We start from the raw sequence: 22480 nt of genomic DNA, 5'->3' as shown, positions 1-22480 counted from the left end.
TAGACAAGTCCCAGAGAAGAGTATGTAGGCAATAAAAACCCTATAGACAGTCTATAGCCGATCTATAGATTAATGGACACACACTTTTAGTAGACTTTTGCCTATAAGCAGTCTATAGACTATGAATAGACAAAAAGAAATATCTATAGGAAGGCAATATAGTCTATAAGAAGTCTACAGACTGTCTTTAGACCATTTTCTATAAGGGCTAGATCATGTGATCTTTTGACGTGATCACAACATGCCCACGGGATTGTGAGCGAACTGCCCACCTTGACAGTTAAATTAATCATGGGCCGCGAGAAGTTGCTCGGGGAGAGCAACCTGGGTCTCAAATGCTCCAGTGGCGGCTCTGTTTGAGGCAGCCACTGCCGGGGCATTGGCGTACCGCTTAACCGATGCACCACTGCATCAGGGCTGGTGTGAGCTCCCTTATAAAAATGGTCTGTAGTCAGTCCACATACAGGGTGCGCACAGGTCCTTGAAACCCTTGAAAACCCTTGAATTTGAAAATTGCGTTTTCAAGGCCCTTGAAAGTGCTTAATTTTTTTTTAACCCTTGAAAGTCCTTGAAATTTCCTGTGCGAGATCGAAATCGCGATATACACAAAGAAAAATCGGTGCGAAACCCGTGCATAAAGTGGGAAAATGATTATTTTCTCAGCGCATAGTTTTCTACTGACCGTTACACGAAATTTCTTGAAATTTTAACAAGTTTGGTGGAGCCCGATAGACAGCTGGCCACATTGAGGTGGCGTGATCGCCCGTTCAAAAGTGAACGGCCGTATCGCCATCGACATCACCGGCCGTTGGCTCGGCGTCTCGTGGTTTTGCGTTGCACGTGCGTACGCTGATGTTTACTCTGTGCAGCCGTGCGTTCAGACAGTTCTCTGCGTGTGACTGCAGCAATCCCGCGATCCGCAGAAATGCCCGGAAAGTGCAAATTTCAGAGCACGTGGCTCAGTAACAGCGCCTACAAGGATTGGGTGGCACCAGATGCTACGAATCCACATCGAGCAAAATGCAAGCCTTGCGGGAAGTGCTTCGACCTGGTTACTATGGGCGAGTCTGCACTGAAAAGCCACATGAAGAGTGCAAAGCACAGCGCCTGTATGAAGAGAGCAGCGGCAGGTTCGGTGCGCGAGTATTTTTCCGCTAGCGCGAGCGCGCGACCCGTAGATACTCCATCGCAGTCGTCTGACGTCAATATCGCGTGCAAGGTAAACGAGCTGGTGACAGATGCGGAAATTTTATGGACGCTGAAGTTAGTCACATCCCACTGCTCCTACAGATCGTCGTCGGAAGTAGGCGAGTTGTTTAAACGCATGTTTCCTGATAGCGAGATCGCTAAAGGCTTCTCATGTGGCGAGAAGAAATGTGCTTACATAACCTGCCACGGCCTCAGACCTTTTTTTCTGTCATCGCTGCAACGAGATATAGAGCGGTGCGAGAACTATGTCGTACTTTTTGATGAGTCTGCTAACGAATGCCTTCAAGAGAAGCAAATGGACGTGCACATAAGATTTTGGGACGCGTCCAGAAAGGTGGTAACCAAGTACTACACATCTGTTTTCATGGGGCACGCAACGGCTGAGGATATTAAAGACCAACTTTTGAGTGCACTAGAACCGTTGCCACTGGCGAAGATTCTTCAAATCTCAATGGACGGACCCAACGTGAACCTGAAGTTTTTCAAGATGCTGCAATCTCACCTGCAGGAGAACTTTCAAGTCCACTGTCTTGACTTGGGTACTTGCAGCCTCCACACTGTGCACAATGCTTACAAGGCAGGCGTCATAGCGAGCAAGTGGGGACTCGACACCCTTTTGTCCAGTCTGAGTGCACTGTTTGAGGATGCCCCTGCAAGGAGGCATGATTTTTCAGCACTCACTGGGAAGGCAGTATTTCCTCTGAAATATGTTGCCCATCGATGGGTTGAGAATGTGGCTGTCATCGAAAGAGCTCTGGAACTCTGGAGTGATGTGCAGAAGTTTGTGGAATCCGCAAGGAAGAAGCAAGTGAGTCTGCCAAAGTGTGTGTCTTTTCAGAACATTGTTGAATTCATTCAGGACACATTAGTAGTGGCAAAGCTGAATTTTGCTCTTAGTGTTGCTGCCACACTGAAGCCATTCCTAATGGAATTCCAAACTGACAAACCGATGTTATTTCTTCTGGCAAGAGACTTGGAGACGATAGTCAGAAAGTTAATGACAAAATTTATCAAGTGTTCTACATTGTCTTCAGCAACGGGGATCACTGGCATGCTGCAAATTGATATAGAGGACCCAAAGAATCATACACCACTGGAAAAAGTGGATGTTGGTCACACAGTCGAACAAATCCTGAAGAAGAGCAATGCAAGTGCAAAGGATATATTTCAGTTCAAGATGGAGTGTAAGCAGTTCCTAGTCGCAGTGACGAAGAAGGTCCTTGAGAAGAGCCCCTTGAGGTTCCCAGTGGTTAGAGGCCTTTCCTCGCTTGACCCTCGACAAATGTGCTGCAGGCCTAATGAGTGCCTGGCAGGCCTCAAGAAAGTGTTGGAAGCACTCATTGCGGCAGGGAGGCTGACAGATCAGCATCGAGACTCTGTACTTGCAGAGTACACGGAGCTGTTGCAAGAAAAACATCAACTGCGACTTTTCGAGAAAGCCACCAGTCTGGACACCTTTTTTAGTGAACTTCTGCAGTTCAATGCTTCTTATGCAGAGCTGTGGAAAGTTGTAAAATCTTTGCTTGTGCTAAGCCATGGTCAGGCAACTGTTGAGAGAGGCTTTAGCATAAACCGACAGATCTCTGTAGAGAACTTGAAAGGCCTCTCTTACATCTCGCAACGAATTGTGTGCGATGCAGTGGAAAAAGCAGGTGGTATCTTTAACATTGTCATCACAAAAGATTTGAGGAAGGCGGTATCAGCTGCAAGGCATCATTATAGTGCTTACTTGGAAGCCCAGAAAAGGCTGGAACAAGAACGTGCCAAGCAGTCAAAAAAGCGCTGTGCTGAGGACCAGCTTGACAGCCTCAATAAAAAAAGGAAGATACTGGAAGCAGCTATTAGCGATCTGACTGCATCAGCAGACGACTATGCTGAAAAGGCGGAAGCAGCCAATGACCTCACTTACATAATCAAATCAAATTCTATGAGAAAAGCAGCAAAGGCTAAGGCTGAGCAATTGTTAAACCTGAACAAAGAGATTGAGGCAAAGCTTCAGGAGGTCTCTTGAACTTTCCTTGGTGTGTCTTGACAGATACGTTATTTTACATTGAGTGCAATAAAGATATTTATTTTTTGAAAATACTTTTGTGTTTCGAAACTACGAAATACAGCTTCGTAGCAAGTCCTTGAAAACCTCCTAGAAGGGCCTTGAAAGTCCTTGAATATCCTTGAATTTTTTTCTGTATAGCTTGTACGAACCCTGACATACTTCTTATTGACTCTATTGACTTCCTATTGCTTTTTGTCTATTCATAGTCTATAGATTGTCTATAGACAAAAGTCTAAGTAAAGTGTATGGCCATAAATCTATAGATTGTCTATAGACTGTGTATGGCATTTCAATTGCCTACAGACTGTTCTCTGGGATTCGTCTATAGGCAGTGTATAGAATTTATAGACAGAAGTCTATAGATACTTTATAGACTGTCTAAAACCTTTTTTTGTAAGGATTCCCCACGATCTATGAATGTAAACCAGAGAATGACCGACTGCGCATAAATGGTCACGTAGGCAGAACCCCGACGAAGTGATATGCAAAGAGGACCTCAGGCCGCTGTAGGCAGCCATTAACGCTTTCGTGTCGTGCCCTCTAAGGCGGAGATTAAGTGCCCCCTCAAGTTATTAGGCATAAATTCGGAAATGAACGGAACGCGAAAATGAGAGGCTTTAAATATGTGTTGCAGAAATATTGCTGCCAAAGCGGGGTCGTCAGTTCATAATCCACCTTTTAGAATCCCTACTGACGCCATTAAACATTGTCACGTTAAACCACAGAGTTTATTGATTAACACCGATTGAATCCTGTTGTACGTCCTTAATTTTCGATTTTCGCTTCGTTACGATCCGCTGCTATAGCAGCTATAGCAGCGGAGCAAGGAGTGATATATCACTCCTTGCTACAGTTTTGTGCTCTCATTTGATACCTTTCGATTTTGGCGAAGTTAAAATGTTTTTGTATTTACGCGACAAGAACTACGTTCGAAGGTACTCCTGAAGGTTCTTAAACTTATATGACACCTCTTAGCAGACTGACTTCCTGCATTAATTTATAATTGTACACATAATGCTTATGAGCCTAATTGATTGGTTGAAGGTTGGGCAAAGACTTGCGTTGTATACTGGCCTCTGCAGAAAGCTACACGTACCTCGTCCCGTAAAGTCACATTATACCGAACTGAAAGTTTTCTTTTTTTTTTTTCAGTGAAATACAGGAAATGGGCCTCAGACGAACTGATATGAGGGTAGCTTGAGAGGTGCCCGAGGCCGATTTGGGCAAGTTAAAAATAAATGTATAGGAGTTAGGCTTTCAAGTTTTTTTTTAAATTGGGCGCACTTTTTTCGGTGTTTATTTCAGAATGCAAGTTTGGATTTTTTTTCCGAATATTATTTTTGACGAAAAAATTCCCGACATTTTTTTTGTAGATTTAATGCCGCAATCCTGTCTGGCCATGGTCACTTATCGCGGCGTTTCTAGCATCAACAGTTTATGTACCAGTAATTAATGTACAAATGACAGTACATGGAGCTGTGCACACTCATATAAAGAATTGCTACTACATGTCATTATAAAAGTATAACGCAAGTTAATTGAGACATCCGAAAAGACAAAAAATCCAAGTGGAAGTTTACTTCCAAGAACTAGGTTGACAAGTTATTGTTTAGTTGTCACGTTGGGTTGAACAAGAGGGCGTGTATCACGTGGTCTCCGTGTCGATGGCAGTGATGGAACTGCCTCTCACTTGCCGTGGTATACATAACATACTTTTACGAGACGCCCATGCACGGTTTCGCGTCAGTGCGCTACATGTAGCTGATAAACCTACTTAACCAACTGTCTACTCTAAGCGGGTGATGATAGTGAAAAGTGCTTAACTAGCAGGCGGCGAAGGTGCGGTCTGCAGAGGTGTGTAAGCAGTTTTCTACCCAGTTAAGTTTCAACTTCCACTCCCTAAACAGCAGTCAGCTAGCTATGCCTTATTCTGTGTGCTAAGAATATTGACCTTTTCGGCTAGAAATGTATTTAAAAAAATGAATTCGTCACACTTCATCGTTTCTGCTGTTAGGTTTAAACCGAAAAGTCCTACCCCTAATTATACAATATGAGCTGAGAGAAGATGAAAGGTTGCTGCGATGATAGTAGTTGAGAGTGCGATTTCCTGTTCATCTAGATTAGTCTGCATCCTATAAAACACCAAGAAACTACTTCAACAGGAAACCTCACTAAGCCGTGTCTACATCCCACCTTCTGTCGTATCCCAGGAGGATCAATCAACTAAATCGAAGTTCACAAACGATACGAAGAGATCTACACTATAGGGAGGAGGAGAGAGACTGTAGTGAATACAGGAGAGGTTTGCCTGGTTGTTAGCCTAGCATGTTACTCCAGCTAAAGTAGGGGTGTTCGAGAAGGAGCGAATAGAGATAACACTGACTCGCACGTGTTTGGAATAACCGGAAGGATTCTTGTATTATTGCAGGGCTTTGCTGACATTAGAACAGGTATGATGATGTCGTAATAACTAGACATTACTAGTATCATGCGCATATTGTGGGCACAGCTTAAATGACTGGAGGCCTAGAATTGAGTCCGCTCGATCTTTGGAATCGTGCTGAAGACAATTGTAAAAAGAGCCATTGCGTGGAATTCAAATCCTCCTCCCCTCCAGTAAATAACTTCTCATTTAGCTTCTCTTACCATGCAGTTATCCCTCCCCAGAGAAGGAATTGAACGAAAAATTATTCACCGGGCGCAGGCGAGTTCTATATGTGGTGATCCTGCACACTGATTTATTCCTGCAAGGTTCGGCAGGTTGCTGACCTCGCTTAGAAAATGAAACACATCCAAAATAATGGCGACCGTATTACGTTAACAAATGACGTACACCAATTAACGATCCAGAGTATGCTCTTCGAATACGCGAAGTGACAATATATTTGCCGCCCTCCAATTATAACTCAAGATCTGAATGCAAATGTCCACTGAAACACTCTATTTGGTTTCATGGCACAAGAAAACTTAATCCGGATTGTTGATTGGAATACGCCACATGATCTTATGAAGACCGTAAGTACTATCACGTCTAGATAAGCTCTTTCTACAGTGCGTTACCCTAAGATACGGACCTGCTGAATTGCTCATATTATTATTTCGCCGGCAGAACAGGGATTGCATGAAATATTTTTAAAAATTTAAAGAAATTTTAACGATAATCGTAACTAATGTAATAAACAAGTTAATTACATATAGTACAGAGGTCGTGGGGTTTTGTACTTGATTACAGCCAGCGAAATAGCCGCTCGTACGTAACAAGTGACGTACGGCTCCGTTAGTTTTACTTTATCACCGTTTTCTTTATTACGTTCGCAAGCCCTGCATCAGTATGGCGCACATTATACAACGTCCAGAATAAAGAGACCAAAACTCGATGGCTCCAGAACCATTGTACAGAAGGACTCTCAACGACTTCAGCGCAAACGCAGCCGTGAAAGCAATACAGATTATCTAATTGCACAAATCGCTTTGAGAAATATAAAGTGTCATAAGGCATAGAAAGGTAGCTATCGTACGAGCTGCGGAAATGAAAATGCATGACCTGTACATAGTGTGTGCCGCTCAATCCATGTCAGCGCGCGAAATTATTTTGACGCGCCCCAAGCGTCATTCTTTACACGAACGTCCGTATGAGATGCGCGAACAGCAAAAAAAGAAAAAGAAAAAAGCTGTCAAAACTGCAGCAGCGCTGTCATGTGCAATTGCTGTAGGCACAGCCCGGACAACTGCTGTGCACTGGCGTTTCAAAGTACTGAGAACGTGCAAAGTACTGAGAACAGTGGCGCTTCCCTCTTCCAGAATGCTTTATTAGGATTATAGGAAATCTGTGCTGTTTGTTTGTTGCATTTAAAGTTTCCTCCTAAATTACCCATGCAGCCTGGTTGTATTCACTTTCTTTCACAATTTATGCAATCGCTTTACTGTGTCCTCCTCCTCACTTTTCTCGAGAACATCCTAAGCACGGCGCTGTCACGAGAATGACGCTCTCAGGCCTCTCCCTCGCTGCATGAGCGAATAGAGGAGCTACGCAAAACCGCGCACGAGGAGAAATCATAAAGACCAGTACAGACCTCCAATCTCCAAGGAACCCGCGTCCGAAAGGACTTCCCTCAAATTCCACACTCGCCCGGGTTTGCCTTTGTGTCAGAGCGGCCCAGAAACGAACCGCGCCACTGCTGTGGCCGCCGTTCCCCTAGAGAACGACCGGCAGATAAGCAACGGAGCCAGAGAGCCGCGACGTCTATAATTACATAATCTTCGTGCACGGTGGAGTGGTTTCCGACCAGCGCACAATGAAGGCCGCCAGGGGGCCAAAAGGCGCGGAGCGCTCCTGCGGCCGAGCGCGCGATGCCTCACGAACAGCAACGCCCTCTGGCGCTCGCTTCTCTCTCCCGCTCGCACCGGCCCCTCCAAACTCCGCGAGCGCCCCCTCTAAAAGAGGGGTGCACGGCGGCCAAAGAGGAGGTCGCACGCAATGAAACGTACCCCGCGCCGACGCCGAAGGCTCCGCTGCGAGGAAAGGCATCCGCCAAACAGCGTGGACGAGAGCGGAAAAATACATGAAAGAAAGCACGATCGAAGCAGGCTGAAGAAAGAAAAAAAAGGATAAACGAACAAAGGGGGGGACTTCCACACAAAAGCCTCGACCCAAGAAGGGGGGACGAAGTTCTCTACCATATAATCAAATACATCTCCGACAGGCAGCGGCGGCCGGGCAGGCAGTGCGATGCCGGCAAAGCGGCGCGACGGCTAGGCCGGCCTGGGCTTCGAAAAGCCGGGTACAGCTAGAGGGACGAAGGAAAATTTGAGGGGGGAGGAAGTGTGCATGGGGGGGCTCTGAACCCCACAATCCAATGGCGCGAGCTGGAAAGTCCCCCCTCCCTTTCTCCCCCGGGGCCCGCTCTTTCGGAACGGCGCCGCGTCGGACAGCACACTGGCGGCGGCTTCGGTTCGGGCGCGCTCGCTTGCGTGCGCGATGCGCCGGCGACCGACGCGGCGCCGCCGGCGATAGACCCCGCTTGGGGTCCGGCGCGCGCACGCACGCACACGACGTCTGGGCTGGATGCGGCGGCGTGTCATTGTTCTCCATTCGCCCCCCTGGCATTGTTCTTGGCCCCGCCGCCGAGCGGTGGCCGCGTGCTCGCTGGTGCGGCCGCGCGTCGCAATTGACAAAAGACGGTTGCTCACTTATTTCTTTTTCGTTCTTGGTCTCTCTATCTGGAGTTGGGCTTTCCTGGTGTGCGTTGGTTGGGGTAGCAGCGCTGAATATACGCTGTCCTAGACGGGCTTATTACACGACACACCACTGAGGACTACATCGCCGACTTAGGAAAGAAAGAAGTCCACAAGTTTAAGAAAGCTTTCGGTGTGTATTTAGCGTCGAATGTAAACTTGCCTATAAAGAAGCACAAAACTGCCAGACTTTCAGCCTCCTGTGGCTATAAAGTGGCGACAGTTTACCGGTGAGAATAGTAAGGAAAATAAGACCCAGCCTGCATGATCCCGAGGATTCTCTCGACGAAAGTACTCAGAGCGTAACAGAAGGTACGAAACATTTAATTATCACTGATTATAAGGCAAGCTGAAAACGCAAGCACTGAGAGCGGCACAGCGCAGCAGATTAAAAAGGAAAGTTCGGCTAATTTGTCCAGAGCACCCGGTGCCATGGCCCCACTGTAACCAGATAAAAAAAAAAATACGGACAACGAAAATGGAAAGTGACACATTAGCGTCTGTCCCGTCGCTTTTTATTAGTTACAGTGTAGCATTGAAATGTACTTAGCATCCGTCCACTGTGAAAATTGGTGCGTAATAATGCTAATATAACGCATAACAAGAACAAAGACAGCTCGAAAGATGGGGATTCAAATATGAATGTAAATGAGAAACAGGTAAAGCAATTTGAAGCTTATATGCTGGCGTGAGGAGGCTCAACTCCCTATGGCACCAATTAACTTCTTCCGAATGCTAGCGGCCCTATTAGAGTGCTTTCTTCGGCCACCGCTGGTTCACACACACGGAGTGCATTAGGTATCCCTTAACAAGACTTAAAAATAAAGCGTCCCGGCATGACACTTAAGTATAGCAGGTGACGAAAGGACAAGACGTGTACGCCAGCACGATATAGCACAGCCCGGAATGGCATGGACGAACCTAATCTCTAAATGTTCATACTGCGCTTCCAAATTCTCCGCCCCGGTATAGTGCTTCCACGATAGCCGTACTGCGGGGCCGGAAGCGCCGTGAGAGGAGTGCTCGGCTACGCCGCAGTTGTAGGGTGGAAAACCATTTCCTAAAATGAGCTTAAACTCCCACAGTTCGCGGTTCTTTATTCTTGGCCGCATACTAAACTTTCAAATAAGATGACACCACAGGAAAAAAAAAGTTATTGAGAAACTGCTGCTCAGTATACAGACTAGATGTAATTATAGTTAACAAACGAAGAGTTGGAGCTTCGTCTGTCAAAGGCAGGAAGTGGAGACACCAATAAGGCAAGATCATCCGTGGCAGCAGAGATATCCAAGTGCCGGACGTATTCTCAGAATCCCTTACTGGTCGAACCGCAGCTCTAGGTCACACTACATTGCGCGCAGTGAGTTTTACGTAGTACCATCGGAAAGTTTGGAAACAACGAGGAGTAAACTTCTGACAAGTGGAAGTAAAATAGTACTAAAAAAAAAAACATCTTCGTAAGACCATGGTCTTACGTATAGTGCACTATACGAGTAAACGGTCGTGCTTTGGAGTCAACTCACATTGGAAGATTGGAGTCGCCGGGATGCTAAGATGACACCTGCATAAACAAACGTAAAGTTGCTGTAAGACACGTGACCTATAGATTAAATGCATCGAGAAAGCAAACCATGCACAGGGCAACGCTGCAGCTAACACTGTCTTAAATACACAAAATTGCGAAGTCTCTGACGGTGAAAACCGCAGCTGCAATTCGGACGAACAAGGGTAGTTATTTTTTTTGTTGTTACTGTCACACCACGTATATGATGGCACTCAAAGGTTTGAAATGAGTACCTGATGCGCTAGCTCTTTGGGAATTTTTTCTTTGATTATGCAACACTTTTGGCAAACGAATAAAGCAATGCACAAAAAGCTCACAGAAACTCGGGAGTTCTCCATGTGTTCATAAAGTTTCGCACATGTGCGCAATGTCTAGTGGCTGGTTTTATTCCTGGCCATGTATGGATGAAATACTTCCAAATCCGCCATTAATGAAACTTATACTCAGACAGGCTCGTTCACTTTAGAGTGAACGCAGGAGCACGTGACGGAGTTAAAAACCCGCCAACGCGCAGCAAGAGAGCGATGTTCATATTACTGTTCACATGCAAGGAGCTTGGGACCTGTATACCAGGTCCTTAATGGAAAAGTAAAAATTTTCAACAATAAGCTCTTTGGGGTAAAAACTATGGCTTTTGCGGCATAGTATAACTAGTGTTGATGAACAAGGGAAAGCCGGTGAATTGTCTTAAGTAGTAAGCTTGTTAACAAATTTTTTATAACTTTTTGACTATTAGATTTAGGCGCATAGTTGCAATGATTTGTAGCCGGTCGTTAGTAATATCAGTTTCTAGAATTTCGAAAACGCGATTATTCTCGGCGCTGTGGCTCAACAAAACTTGGCTGCATCGTGCGAAAAACCATGCAGGCAAAGCAACCTTTCCAGTACACCTAACTAGTCAAAAAAGCCAAATTTTTTGGACAGACAGCGCCAAAGGCGAACCCATTTTCGAAATTCTAGAAACTGATATGGCTGTTACTAACGACCGGCTACAAATCTCTAATTACAACTAGGCGCCTAATTCTACTAGTTAAAAAGTTAATCATTCAAAATTAGTTAACCAGCTTACTACCTAAGACGATTCACTGGTTTTCTGGTGTCCACCAACACTGTTAATACTAATCCGCAAAAGCCCTATTTTACCCCAAAAACCCTGTTTTTGAAAAAAAATTTGAGTCTTCCCTGAAACACCTAGAATATATGGCAGCTTCCCGTGCACCTCCTCGCGCCCCCAAACTATATACAGCGCATTGCGAATGGCACTCCAGTTTTCTACTGCCAGCCGTTCTCGGTGTATCCGTAAAGGAGCGAATTGACCACGTATATGCGGACCATGTGACACCGAAATAAAGTGTCCGTTCGTCAATTACAGGGCGTACTGATTTTATTAACACCCTGACTTTACGAAGGCAAACCTGCCCCATATATTGTCCTTCGCAGCGGATGATGCGCTCAAGCTTGTTTGCTGTAATAATATCCGTGAATGTTACGCGCCACTTCTCGTTTAGTTGTCCTTTTTTTTCCAAAGTGATGGTCGAAGTGCAAAATTTTACTAATCACCCTATTTTTTTTTAATTATATTTCAGGAGGAGAGGAACTGAGGTGATCTCAACCGAAGCCGATCAAATAAAACAAAGCGACCATTTGCTGGGAAGCGTTGGAGATGTCCCAAGCGAAGGCAAGTGCAATGGATATGTGCATAAAGAAAAAACATGGGCACGTATACGATCCGCTCTGGATTCCTCAAGTGCAATGGATATATGCATAATGAAAAAACATGGGCACATATACGATCCGTTCTGGATTCTTCAAGTGCAATGGATATATGCATAAAGAAAAAACATGGGCACGTATACGATCCGTTCTGGATTCTTGTTTAAGACGCACCAATTTTTATTGAATTGAAAAGCCAGCAGAGCGGCTTTTCTAGCTGCTAGAAATGGAGGGGTAACAAACGGAATTTATGAGAACAATAAATTTTGATGTAAAGAAAATAAATAGGAACCGTAAATAAAAAACGAAAGAATGAAATAAATTAACCCAAAATCAATCAAGAAATACATTCAAAGCACTTGTTCAGGGGCAGCTAGATGATGTCGACATTTATTTAAAAAATCTAGCACGTATAATTTTATTCTCAAGAAAAAAAAATCCGGCGACCATCGCGAGCTTGCCTGATCACTGTGCAACAGTTGTATAAGTGCGCTTTACTAGTGCAGCCGACGCGTTTTGTGACACTGTCCTATTTGCGGGATACATTTATGGGCCTTTCATTGAGAAAAAAGTGGTGTTGTCGATTGTTTTTCCACCGAAAATGTTTTCCTCAGAGCCGGAAGCCTAGACAATACACCCCCCCCCCCCCGCCCGCACGCACACACACACACCCGCTAAAAAATTTGCCACTTACACGTGAGTCATAGAAAAACAGATAAAAAGCTACGTTGTAGTTTTAATTTACCTAAACTTTTACGTCTCCTCCTATGTCCGGTATGACAACAACAGTAAAAATCGTAAGTTTGCATGCGTCACGTGATCTCAACTATTTCAACTCCGCTGTGTCATCATAGTCACCGCTTAGCTGTTGAAATATAAGACAAAACAACATTAAAGGAAATGCTCAAATATGAGCAATTTATCAGGCGCACGAGCGTTTCACGTGGCAATCCATGTTTATTGAGGTCTTGTGCATCACTAAAAAAAAATGATACATTGCAACCAAAATTTGCTATCCTTACTGCTTTTAAATCTCCTCTTTATGTTAAAAAAAAATTTGAATATGCGGGAGAAAAAATTCTAAGCAGAAAATGCAGCGCGCCGAAACTTGGCGGTACAGCCGGAGGCGTAGCTTGCGTAGTGCGGAGATCTCATCACAAAAGTTCGCGTACAGGCGCCGAACGACTAAAATGGCGGCTTTGGGGCGATACTCATGAAATCGTAATAACCAAAGACAAATCTGAGAATTTATGTTCAGGTAACAGGAGGCTAGCTTCAAGGAGGAGGCTTTATTTCTGACGTCACAAACACAGGCGATTAGAAATGAACTCGGGTGACAAAACAATAAACTTTAAAATAATTCACGAACACGACGGAGAAGAGAATCTACAGTAAATATTTTGTTAAAAAAAACCTCGGAGTTGCCCTCGAACGGAAGAAACAGCAAGGAGTTCAGCAAGCATCTGCAGTAGGATGCACGCCTTCATTTAATTGTCTGTTATGAATTTTCGCACATGATAAACCACGAGAACGCCTCTATGAATGTGTATATATGAACACGAGCCGCATATAAGACTATTGGTTGAGATTTTGTTTCCTTTGTGTCAAACATTAAAGCAGGCAGCGAAAAAAAAATCTGGAAAGACTTAAAAGTGTTCTCGCAAACACAGCAAGCAGTCACTTCCGCAATATACTTTCAATCTCACATCGTTATTGCAAGTTTCAGGCTGATCACAATATGTAATGAAAATAACCAACGACATATAGGCCGGCATCACTCTGCTGCATGCAAGGCAAAATGAAAGGAAAGTAAAACAATGCAAAATTAAGGGGACGCTTAAGCTCCGTCTTGAGGGTATGACGCAACAATGGCAATGGTTATTTTTCTTTCTTAATTAATGCAACTTTTATTTGCAGAAACTAATTACCAAGCATCCATATGCACACGTGATGCCCCACAAGATATATAAGTTCTCCATTTAACCAAGTCGAACAAACGTCCCTCAGTAGTTTAGGAGTAACATGTCTGACTCGCAAATCAAGTGTCATGGTTTCGATGCCCAACTACTTACCCCAGTATTTCTGCAGCGAAATTAATTTGCTTTGCATCTTTGCATGTTATACTGACATTTCAGTCACGCTACGACCTCAACGCGTGACGTAGCGACCCTCTCTCTCTACACCAACCCTGAATTAGTGTGACAACGTGCACGGCTTTCCTTCCAAACGTCCGCTCTAAGTCTGTCGCGTTAGTACGCTTTACAAAGCAGAAAAGCATGCCAGGGATGAGGGATTGAGAACGATTAAAATCGAGTCATGTAATAAATATATGTGTGTGAATGAAGTCATCATCATCATCATCAGCCTGACTACACCCATTGCGGGGCAAAGGCCTCTCTCATGTCTCTCCAAATATCCCTGTTGCGGCCACCGTATCCCCGCAAACTTCTTAATCTCGATCTTCGGCCCGCCCAACTTTCTGCCGCCCCCTGCTACGCTTGCCTTCTCTTGGAATCCACTCGTTTACCCTTAAAGACCAGCGGTTACATTACATGCCCCGCCCAAGCCCAATTCTTCCTCGTGATTACGACTACGATGTTTTTAACCCGCGTTTGTTCCCTCACGCACTCTGCCCGTTTCCGATCTCTTAACGTTACACCTATCGTTCTTCTTTCCATAGTTCGCTGCGTTGTCCTCAACTTAAGCTGAACCCTCTTTGTTAGCCTCCACGTTTCTGCCCCATAGGTGAGCATCGGTAAAATACAGCTGTTGTATGCTTTTCTCTTGAGGGATAGTGGTAAATTGCCAATCATGATCTGAAAGAACCTGATCTGATTTCCCTTTCATTCATGAAAGGGAAATAAATCCCTTTCATGAATGATCCGGATCAGCTGTCACTACCTGCCCTAAGTAGACATATTCCCTTACTACTTCCAGCACCTCGCTACCAACTGCGAACTGCTGTTCCCTTGCTAGACTGTTAAACATTACTTTGGTTTTCTGCATGTTAATCTTTAGCCCCACTGTACCGCTCTGCCTGTCTAACTCATTGATCATGCTTTGCAGTTCATGTCTTGAGTGACTTAGCAAGGCAACGTCATCAGCGAATCGTAGATTACTTAGGTATTCTCTATTAACTCTTATCGCCAACTGTTCCCATTTCAGGCCCCGGAATACCTCCTGTAAACAGGCGGTGAATAGCATTGGCGAGATCATGTCTCCCTGCCCGACACCTTTCCTTATTGGAATTTTATTGCTGACTTTATGGAGGACTATGGTAGCTGTGCAATCATTATAAAAATCTTCCAATATTTTCACATAACACTCTTCTACAGTCACTGAACGAAAGGAAAGCAGAGGGGAATTTTTCTGTTTAAATTTGTGGCTTTGATCACTGCAAAATTACAATGTAATTTTTTATGGCTACATATCGCGCACAGAGGCAACAATTTGTTTCGCGTTTCCAACTACACGCACTTCTACAGAACACATTTTGAAATATTTCGTCAGTGAAATACGGCAAAAAGCCTTCTGGCAAAAATGTCATTCTATTGATTTTCGTCATACGCGTGAGATGCTGCCGTGCGAGGTCAAGCTGAAATATTCTTCGCAGCAGTCGATGTCTGCACTACGTACGGCGTCGATTGCCGTGGGAGTATACTATTTTAGCCAAGTCAAATGTTGAGGTGTTAAGTGAATTTGGTTAGCCGAAATTTTTCCTACGCAAAAACATCAGGGAAAGGGAATATGCCAGAAAGCTCTATCAAGAAACAAAGAACCTAATTTCGAAAGGTGAGGGTGTTTGGTGCCAAGGCCACGTGGAATAGTACGAGGGGGTACCCGAAAGAAACCGGACTTATTTTTGTTTTAACTTATTTGTTCACATTTTCAGCACAGACCTTCAATATCCTTCAAAGTACTCTCCACTTACAATGATACGTTTGTCGAATCTTTCATTCCATTTTTCAAAACATTGTTTAAATTCATCTTTTGTGAAGCTTGACAGTCCCTCCGTCGTTTTTTTTCTTCACCTCTGCAACATCAGCGAAACGCTTTCCATTCGCCTGTCTTTTCATTCTACGAAACAAAGAAAGTAGCACGTGGCAAGGTCGGGTGAGTATGAGGGTTGAGGAACAGAGGTCATGCCATTTTTGGTCCGAGTTTGTCCTAGAGACAGGGCTGTGTGAGCGGGGGCATTGCCAAGGTGGAAAAACCAGTCACCCGTCTACCACAAATCAGGCCGCTTCCACCGAACACTGTTGCCCAATCTTTTCAAAACATCCAAGCAGAAAGCCAGGTTAACTGTCTGACCCTGCGGAACAAATTCTGAATGGACGGCTCCTCTCACGTCGAAAAAACAAATCAGCATTGTTTTGAGGTTTGGTTTCACCTGACAAGCTTTCTTGAGGCGAGGTGAATTTGAAGTTTTCCATTGGCATGACTGTTGCTTTGATTCAGGATTTAATTCAGGAACACTTGGGTTGTCCCCATAGCATCGCCCTTGAACGTCTTTCTGAATATTTCAAGAGTTTCCGTTCCACTTTTTCCGAGAAAAAATCAGAATTTCACCGGCGCACGCTGTTCACGAAAATCAGCCATTGCAAAAACCACATTCACACAAAACAGTCGTCACTCTAAAACTCTGCCTAAACTAGTCTGACCTCCTTCAGCGACGGCACTCGGCTTACTGACTCTGGAATGTTCGTTCTATGCACTCCTAGCGGCAAAACGCGGTACCACAGAAGCTGTGCCAATTCAAAAAATTAGTCCGGTTTCTTTTGGGTACCCCCTCGTACAGATGTCAACATTTTTCAGTAAGGAGAAATTTAATGACACCCGCAATGCAACACGTGTGAATAATTAGAAAATACATAAGAAACGGAGAAAAAGTGAGAGCAGCAATGATGAAATTATGAATTTTCAGGAATTTTATGTATTTCACAAAAACAGACGAGTTTCACAAACATTGGTGGTTTAGCTAAAGGGAAATTCAGATCTTAATACCTCCAATGTTTCTTAATACCTCCATGTCCCTCTCCCCCCCCCCCCCCCCCCCCCCCCCCGAAATTTTTAGAACTGTCACGCACCGCTGAACAAAACAACCACCGGCCCCGGAAGTCATTCTGGATTTCGTCACCTACAATGTCTTTTTCAGACTAGAAAAGACATTTTGGCGCGAACATTGCTAACTCGGGGTGGATTTCGTGGCAACGCCCATGCACCTGGAGTCACGTAACGCAAGCATCAGTTAGCATCATGATCAGAATTACCATGCGAATACGAGAATTTTTGAGGACATCAATAACCGACCCTGATAGACCTTGCTTATTGAAAGCCCTGCCCACGTGGCGTTTCCCAACGTACACACTCGGATATTGGTTATTTCAACTTGCGGCATCATTCGTGGCTTTCGTTTGTCCTTCTCTTTCCTTTTTAGCTAACTGCTTTTACTTTTTTTAAACCAAAGGAATACCCTCCTGTAATTATGGGTGCAGAATAATTGTCGCCGTGCAGGCAGTTAAAAAATACGTATTTTCTTATTGATTTCTGCATTGTTCCTCTATTATACTAACCATATGGTGCTGTCGCGACCACAGCATGGCCCAAGTACATATCGCGACTTCAGCTATCATAGTTTTGTTCTTGACTGGATTGTCTGTCTTTTCGTGTGTAAAGTTTACTATCTGTGATTACGCAAGATGTTTATTTGCCTTGTTTGGCGCATTGTACAGAGTGACTTTTGCTTAGATACCCAGATTTAATGGAGACATACGTGTATTTAAATATCTTGTTGCGAGGTTTCGTGTATACATACAGTGACTTTGTTTCTATTGACACTTTTTTGTCCTTTATCAAGTTGTATCTTCGCACTTCTAATAATCTATTTTATCTTCGCACCTCTAATGCATATTTTGCCGAACTCCTCGTTTATGCATGTGCTCGTTGTTGCGACTGAAATTTCGGTGCAATGACTCGCAATACATGACCGGTGACAGCTGCTGCTGCGCAGTACACTCGAACGAAGAACAGCATCGTTGAGATTTTTTCCTGGCTGTGGCATATGCACAAAATGTAAAGGTTCTTGCATATGCACAAAAATGTAAAGGTTCTTGAACGAAAAAGATTAATTAAAATATTCGTCCTCTATACTTGATAATTTCATGGCCTTTACGTTTTTCATACCAGCGGCATGCACTGCTCTGCTGGTTTCGGGCTGATATAGTTCTAGACTTCCTGTGATATTTTCTTTACTTATTAAATACGTAAAAGCATGGAAGCATTGGTATCAGTTATGTCTGCCACGGTTTTTAAGGCATACAAGTGCGTTCTTTTATTTAAAAAAATACATGCTTCACTTGTCTAGAAAGTCCGTAGCGTTATCTAATACACAATGGCATTGTCAATACAGCAATGCAGTTATTATTCTTGCGTTTGATCCCTCCACAAATTCTATGAGGAGGCCGCGCTGCAACATGAGCCCCCCCCCCCCCCCCTCCTCCGAACAAAATTTCTGGCTACGCCCCTGCTGCTTTTTTTATACTCGCTATGAAGGGTGCACCATCTATTATTAGTGGTGCACAGTAAATGACTGCAGATTTTGAAAATAATTTTAGTGCCTTTGATGCAATCTGCGGGCGGGTCATACCAATACGTTTAACTGCAAAGTTAGCTTAGTTGAAGTTAGTCCTCAGTGGCGGAGAGAGTTCTTGAAATCGATTCTTCACGTAGACTTTACTTGTCTGGGTCGATTTTTAATATTGCAGCAATGTTTTAACGCTTCAGCCCAGTGTTTCTCAAATAGTGCTGAAACGCTTACATGTAAAACTACTGCTAATCTTTTTACTGAGCGTTTTATGAGAATTAAGCCTGACGGAAATTATTGCTGAGTAAAATTAAGAGAGAATTAATCGACTCGTAGGTAACTGGCTTACTCCTGACTCAGATTCAATGAGACTCAGTTGAACTTTAGACAATTGGCTTCCTGTTGACTCATATTAGTAGAGAACGTTTGAAACGTTGCACTCTTCAAGGACTCAATAAGCGGGCAAGTGAAATTCAATGCAGATTTCTGTAATGATACAGATATTCGATCAATGCTGTGAGAGCGAAGGCTCGGTCCGAAGCCTTGATCGTGGTACCCTGGGACTTGATAGTGCACACAGGGGGATAGCGAACTCCTCTCTTTGGAACGTGTACCACGCTATGTAGGACCTCAAAACAAGTTTGCACGAAGCCTTTCTTTCGCGAAGTTAGATGTAAAGAATGCTAATTTCATTTTTCCGCTGCAAATACTTGTGCTAAAAAACAATAACGCTGAAAAGCACTGAAATCAGCACACTGAAATTGAATTTTTAACGCGGAGATCCATGCCACAGACGTCGGCTAAAGTTATCGTTGTGAGCTGGTTTAAGAGCGGACTTCCTGAGCGGTAACATGCTTTCTTTTTAATTTTTGGCTTCGCTGCAGTGTCTGTCAGACGGAAGCAGAGGTAAACAAATACCGGAAAAGTTTGTGGCGTATTAAGCACTGCAGTTCTTCCACTTCATACCGTAGTCTATGCATTTATTAATTTCACAGGTGGCTGGCGTTGTTCAACAGACCTACTACCGATATACACGCACCCATACATCCGTACTAACATTCTTAGTAAGCCCACAAAGCCCACACTTCTTTTTAAAGATTTTGAAAGGGTGCCGACCTTACAACAGGGTGGCATTTTTTCCCTCAATTTTCCCGCCTACAGTTCAATCAAGATTTTGCATCCCGAATTTGTACGACGATCCGAATTTTACGGCAAATTACCACGGGCCCGGTTGGCCCCTCACAGAGATAACGCATTGAAAGTTTGGATGATGCGAGGCCCTGCGAGAACCGCAGATAATAAATTAAACTGACCCACAAATATTCCGAATAGTTAAGGCAAATACATGTGCATATAGCATTGCGTTTCAGCGCTCGACGAAGTGTAGTGACGATTTGGCCGACGGTTCGGACGCGGTATATTATAAATTAACTACCGAAGGAAAACGAAGAAGAAAGAAAAATGTTGAGTGCCTAGTGCTTCAAATGATGGCATATGATACGACCGAACCTTGTACTGTTTACTGAGAAAAGACCAGCGGACTCCCGGCAGCCTCTCAACAGTATAAAGATTTCCGAAAGATAAAACAATTCTGGTGCACAATTTCTTGTAGAGAAAAAAATCATAGACGATCAACCCGATTAATGCGGCATAGTATGCTTAACCATTAGTGTTCTCCAGTACATAGCAGCTGCTACCACTAACGGCGTTCAGACCGTGCGAGCAGGTGGCGTGATCGAGTCCGTCAATCACTGTGTAATAAGTCGTACCCTCCCGCTCTACTCTTCCTATGCAATCCAGCAATCACAGAAATCCACTCTTCCCCACCTGTTGCCGCCTACAGTCTCTTCGTCTTCCTCCTCTCCACGTTGCCACCTATCTGCAAAGTTGAGACGGACAGACTTTTCCGACATGAGGGCTTACGCATTAAAAATATGCATTAATATGGCGCTCCTTATTTCGATCATGCTGACCTCATTGCCGTCAACAGTAATAAGAACGCAGCGATTCCACATTGAAGCACAACTTTTTTTTTCTCAAGCCCAAGGGGTTCCTGTCGTAGTAAAATTCTATACATATTTACTTTTAGTGTCGCTAACAAACGGTATTTTCCAGCCAGCGACTACTGCCGCAACCACACTGCCGCTGAGAAACATGCGTATGTTCTTGACCTTCCGCGATTTCCTTTTTGCCCTCGACACATGCCGTGTAAACTAGAAAAGAAACGAAGTAACAGAAAGACACAAAAGATATTCTTCTTTCGCCGCTATAAATTCATGACGTCGCAAATCGCAGTGCTTTCGAAAATACGAAAACTTCCGCCTCCAGCCAACAAACTGTCTCTTTAATGGCTGAGATTTATGATTCCAAGAGTTCCGTGTCTTTTCGCGGGATAGCCAAACTTGTAGTGATGATAGTCACGGACAAAACCACAGTTACTCCCGTCGCAAGTGGGCATGCATTAGAGTAAATACTAAAGAAAGAAAAAAAAAAAAACTGATGCCATTGAGTAGCTTCCGGCCACTATAGAACTTGGTTGCCAGCAAACATCCTAGCCACAATGTTTTCAGCGGAAAGAGCAGATGAAAAGGAAGCGCGGGGCCGTGAAAAGGAGTTTTCGCGGCTCTTAGCGCAGGAAGACACAGCCGTTTATAGGATAACAGCCGCATTTAAAGGTACTGACCACTGACCGAAACTGAAAACGACCTGGCATTGCACTGGCTGAATCAGGTTTCCTAATAGCGACGAATCGACTATTTATAATTCAATTTCCTATTGAAAACAGCACAGCACAAGCTGAAGCGCCGTTCTGCGGTGAAACCACAGCATTACCGGTGCATCCCTCGACATGGCCACGTTTCCTGAAGATATTTAAATGTTATCAAACCCATAGCTTCTCTTTTAAAAGCGTTAGTTTTATTTTGTTACGGTTTACGCTCCCTTCAGAGCGTCCTTAGATGTAAGAGAAGCCGCCGCGGTGGCTCAGCGGTAATGGTGCTCGGCTGCTGACCCGAAAGACGCGGGTTCGATCCCGGCCGCGGCGGCTAGAATTTCTTTGGAGGAGAAATTCTAGAGGCCCGTGTACTGTGCGATGTCAGTGCATGTTAAAGAACCCCAGGTGGTCGATATTTCCGGAGCCCTTCACTACGGCGTCTCTCATAGCCTTAGTCGCTTTGGGACGTTAAACCCCATAAACCAAACCTTAGATGTAAGAGAAGAGTATAGGTTTAAAAGTGGTCTTCGCATCGCATCGTATAGACTAAAGTATGAGTTGTTGAGATGGCGCCACAATCTTATTGAATTTGTTGCTCACAGAGGGGCCCAGTACGTTAAAACTATTGCCGACGAGACATATGTCGCTGTGCTGTAACGGCATATACTAAAATTATGCAGTTATACTGACTGGCAGCGGGGCCGTACTAGCGTTTGCTTCACTTCGGCAGGCGTAGAATGGCTATCACGTTAGCTTATCATGGTTTGCCCAAAGCGGTACATAAAAAGGAGCATATTCAGTCATAAAAAAAATATCCGCATTAAGCTTCCTTTGCATTTCAATGAAATCGTTGCGGATCGGGCATCCTGGATACAAAGCTTTCTGTTGTCCCTCCCCGCGCACAAAAGCAGAAAACAATAGATTCTTAAAATTCGGGTCTTGGTCCTTTTAAGGATTTTAAGGGGAGGGTAAAGAGGAAGAGTTGGAAGCGAGTTTCAGCGTACTTTATCCTGGTCGACCAGTCCCAACACCTGTGGGTTCAAACGACGAATCTCACCAGCCGGTTTTGATTCAAGGTGGCTAACTGCGCTTAAAATTGGCTCTAGTGATTCTAAAAGATATGCATTGTTCGCTCTTCCACCTCTATAGAAAGTGCGCGTTTCGATGGAGGCGAAAATTAAAATACGTCCTAGCGGTGCGTTAAAGAACCCGACGCCAGCGCCCTCAACAACGGCGCCTCTCTCGCTTCCTTGTCCAGTCCCCCTTGAGCCCTTCCTTCAGGACGCGGTGTACGTGTTCACCGAGAGGGACAGTTACTGCGCCTTTTCTTTCCCCACAAACAACGTTTTCTCTTCATCATGACTTCATGACTAGCCAATGCTACCTATTGCTACTACTATTTATTTATTT

The 22480-nt window shown here is 44.3% G+C and overlaps 1 protein-coding gene and 1 long non-coding RNA gene across 3 annotated transcripts in view; one reads left to right on the top strand and one right to left on the bottom strand.

Annotated features, from left to right (window-relative positions):
- Positions 1-22480, bottom strand: part of LOC149339626 (uncharacterized) — a 125715-nt gene that overhangs the window by 59609 nt on the left and 43626 nt on the right. For both annotated transcript variants that reach the window (XR_016283544.1, XR_016283543.1), the window contains exon 4: positions 10021-10058. This is a non-coding gene — a long non-coding RNA (uncharacterized LOC149339626). The remainder of the gene's footprint in view (positions 1-10020; positions 10059-22480) is intronic.
- On the top strand, positions 469-3409 carry LOC149339627 (uncharacterized). Its single transcript, XM_089548328.1, has one exon. The coding sequence runs from the start codon at positions 926-928 to the stop codon at positions 3218-3220; it is 2295 nt and encodes a 764-aa protein (XP_089404454.1). The 5' UTR covers positions 469-925; the 3' UTR covers positions 3221-3409.

This window comes from Amblyomma mixtum, chromosome 6 (assembly GCF_055824585.1).
Source record: "Amblyomma mixtum isolate Tamu chromosome 6, ASM5582458v1, whole genome shotgun sequence".
Lineage (NCBI taxonomy): Eukaryota > Metazoa > Arthropoda > Arachnida > Ixodida > Ixodidae > Amblyomma > Amblyomma mixtum.
This window is presented reverse-complemented; position numbering and strand designations above follow the sequence as displayed.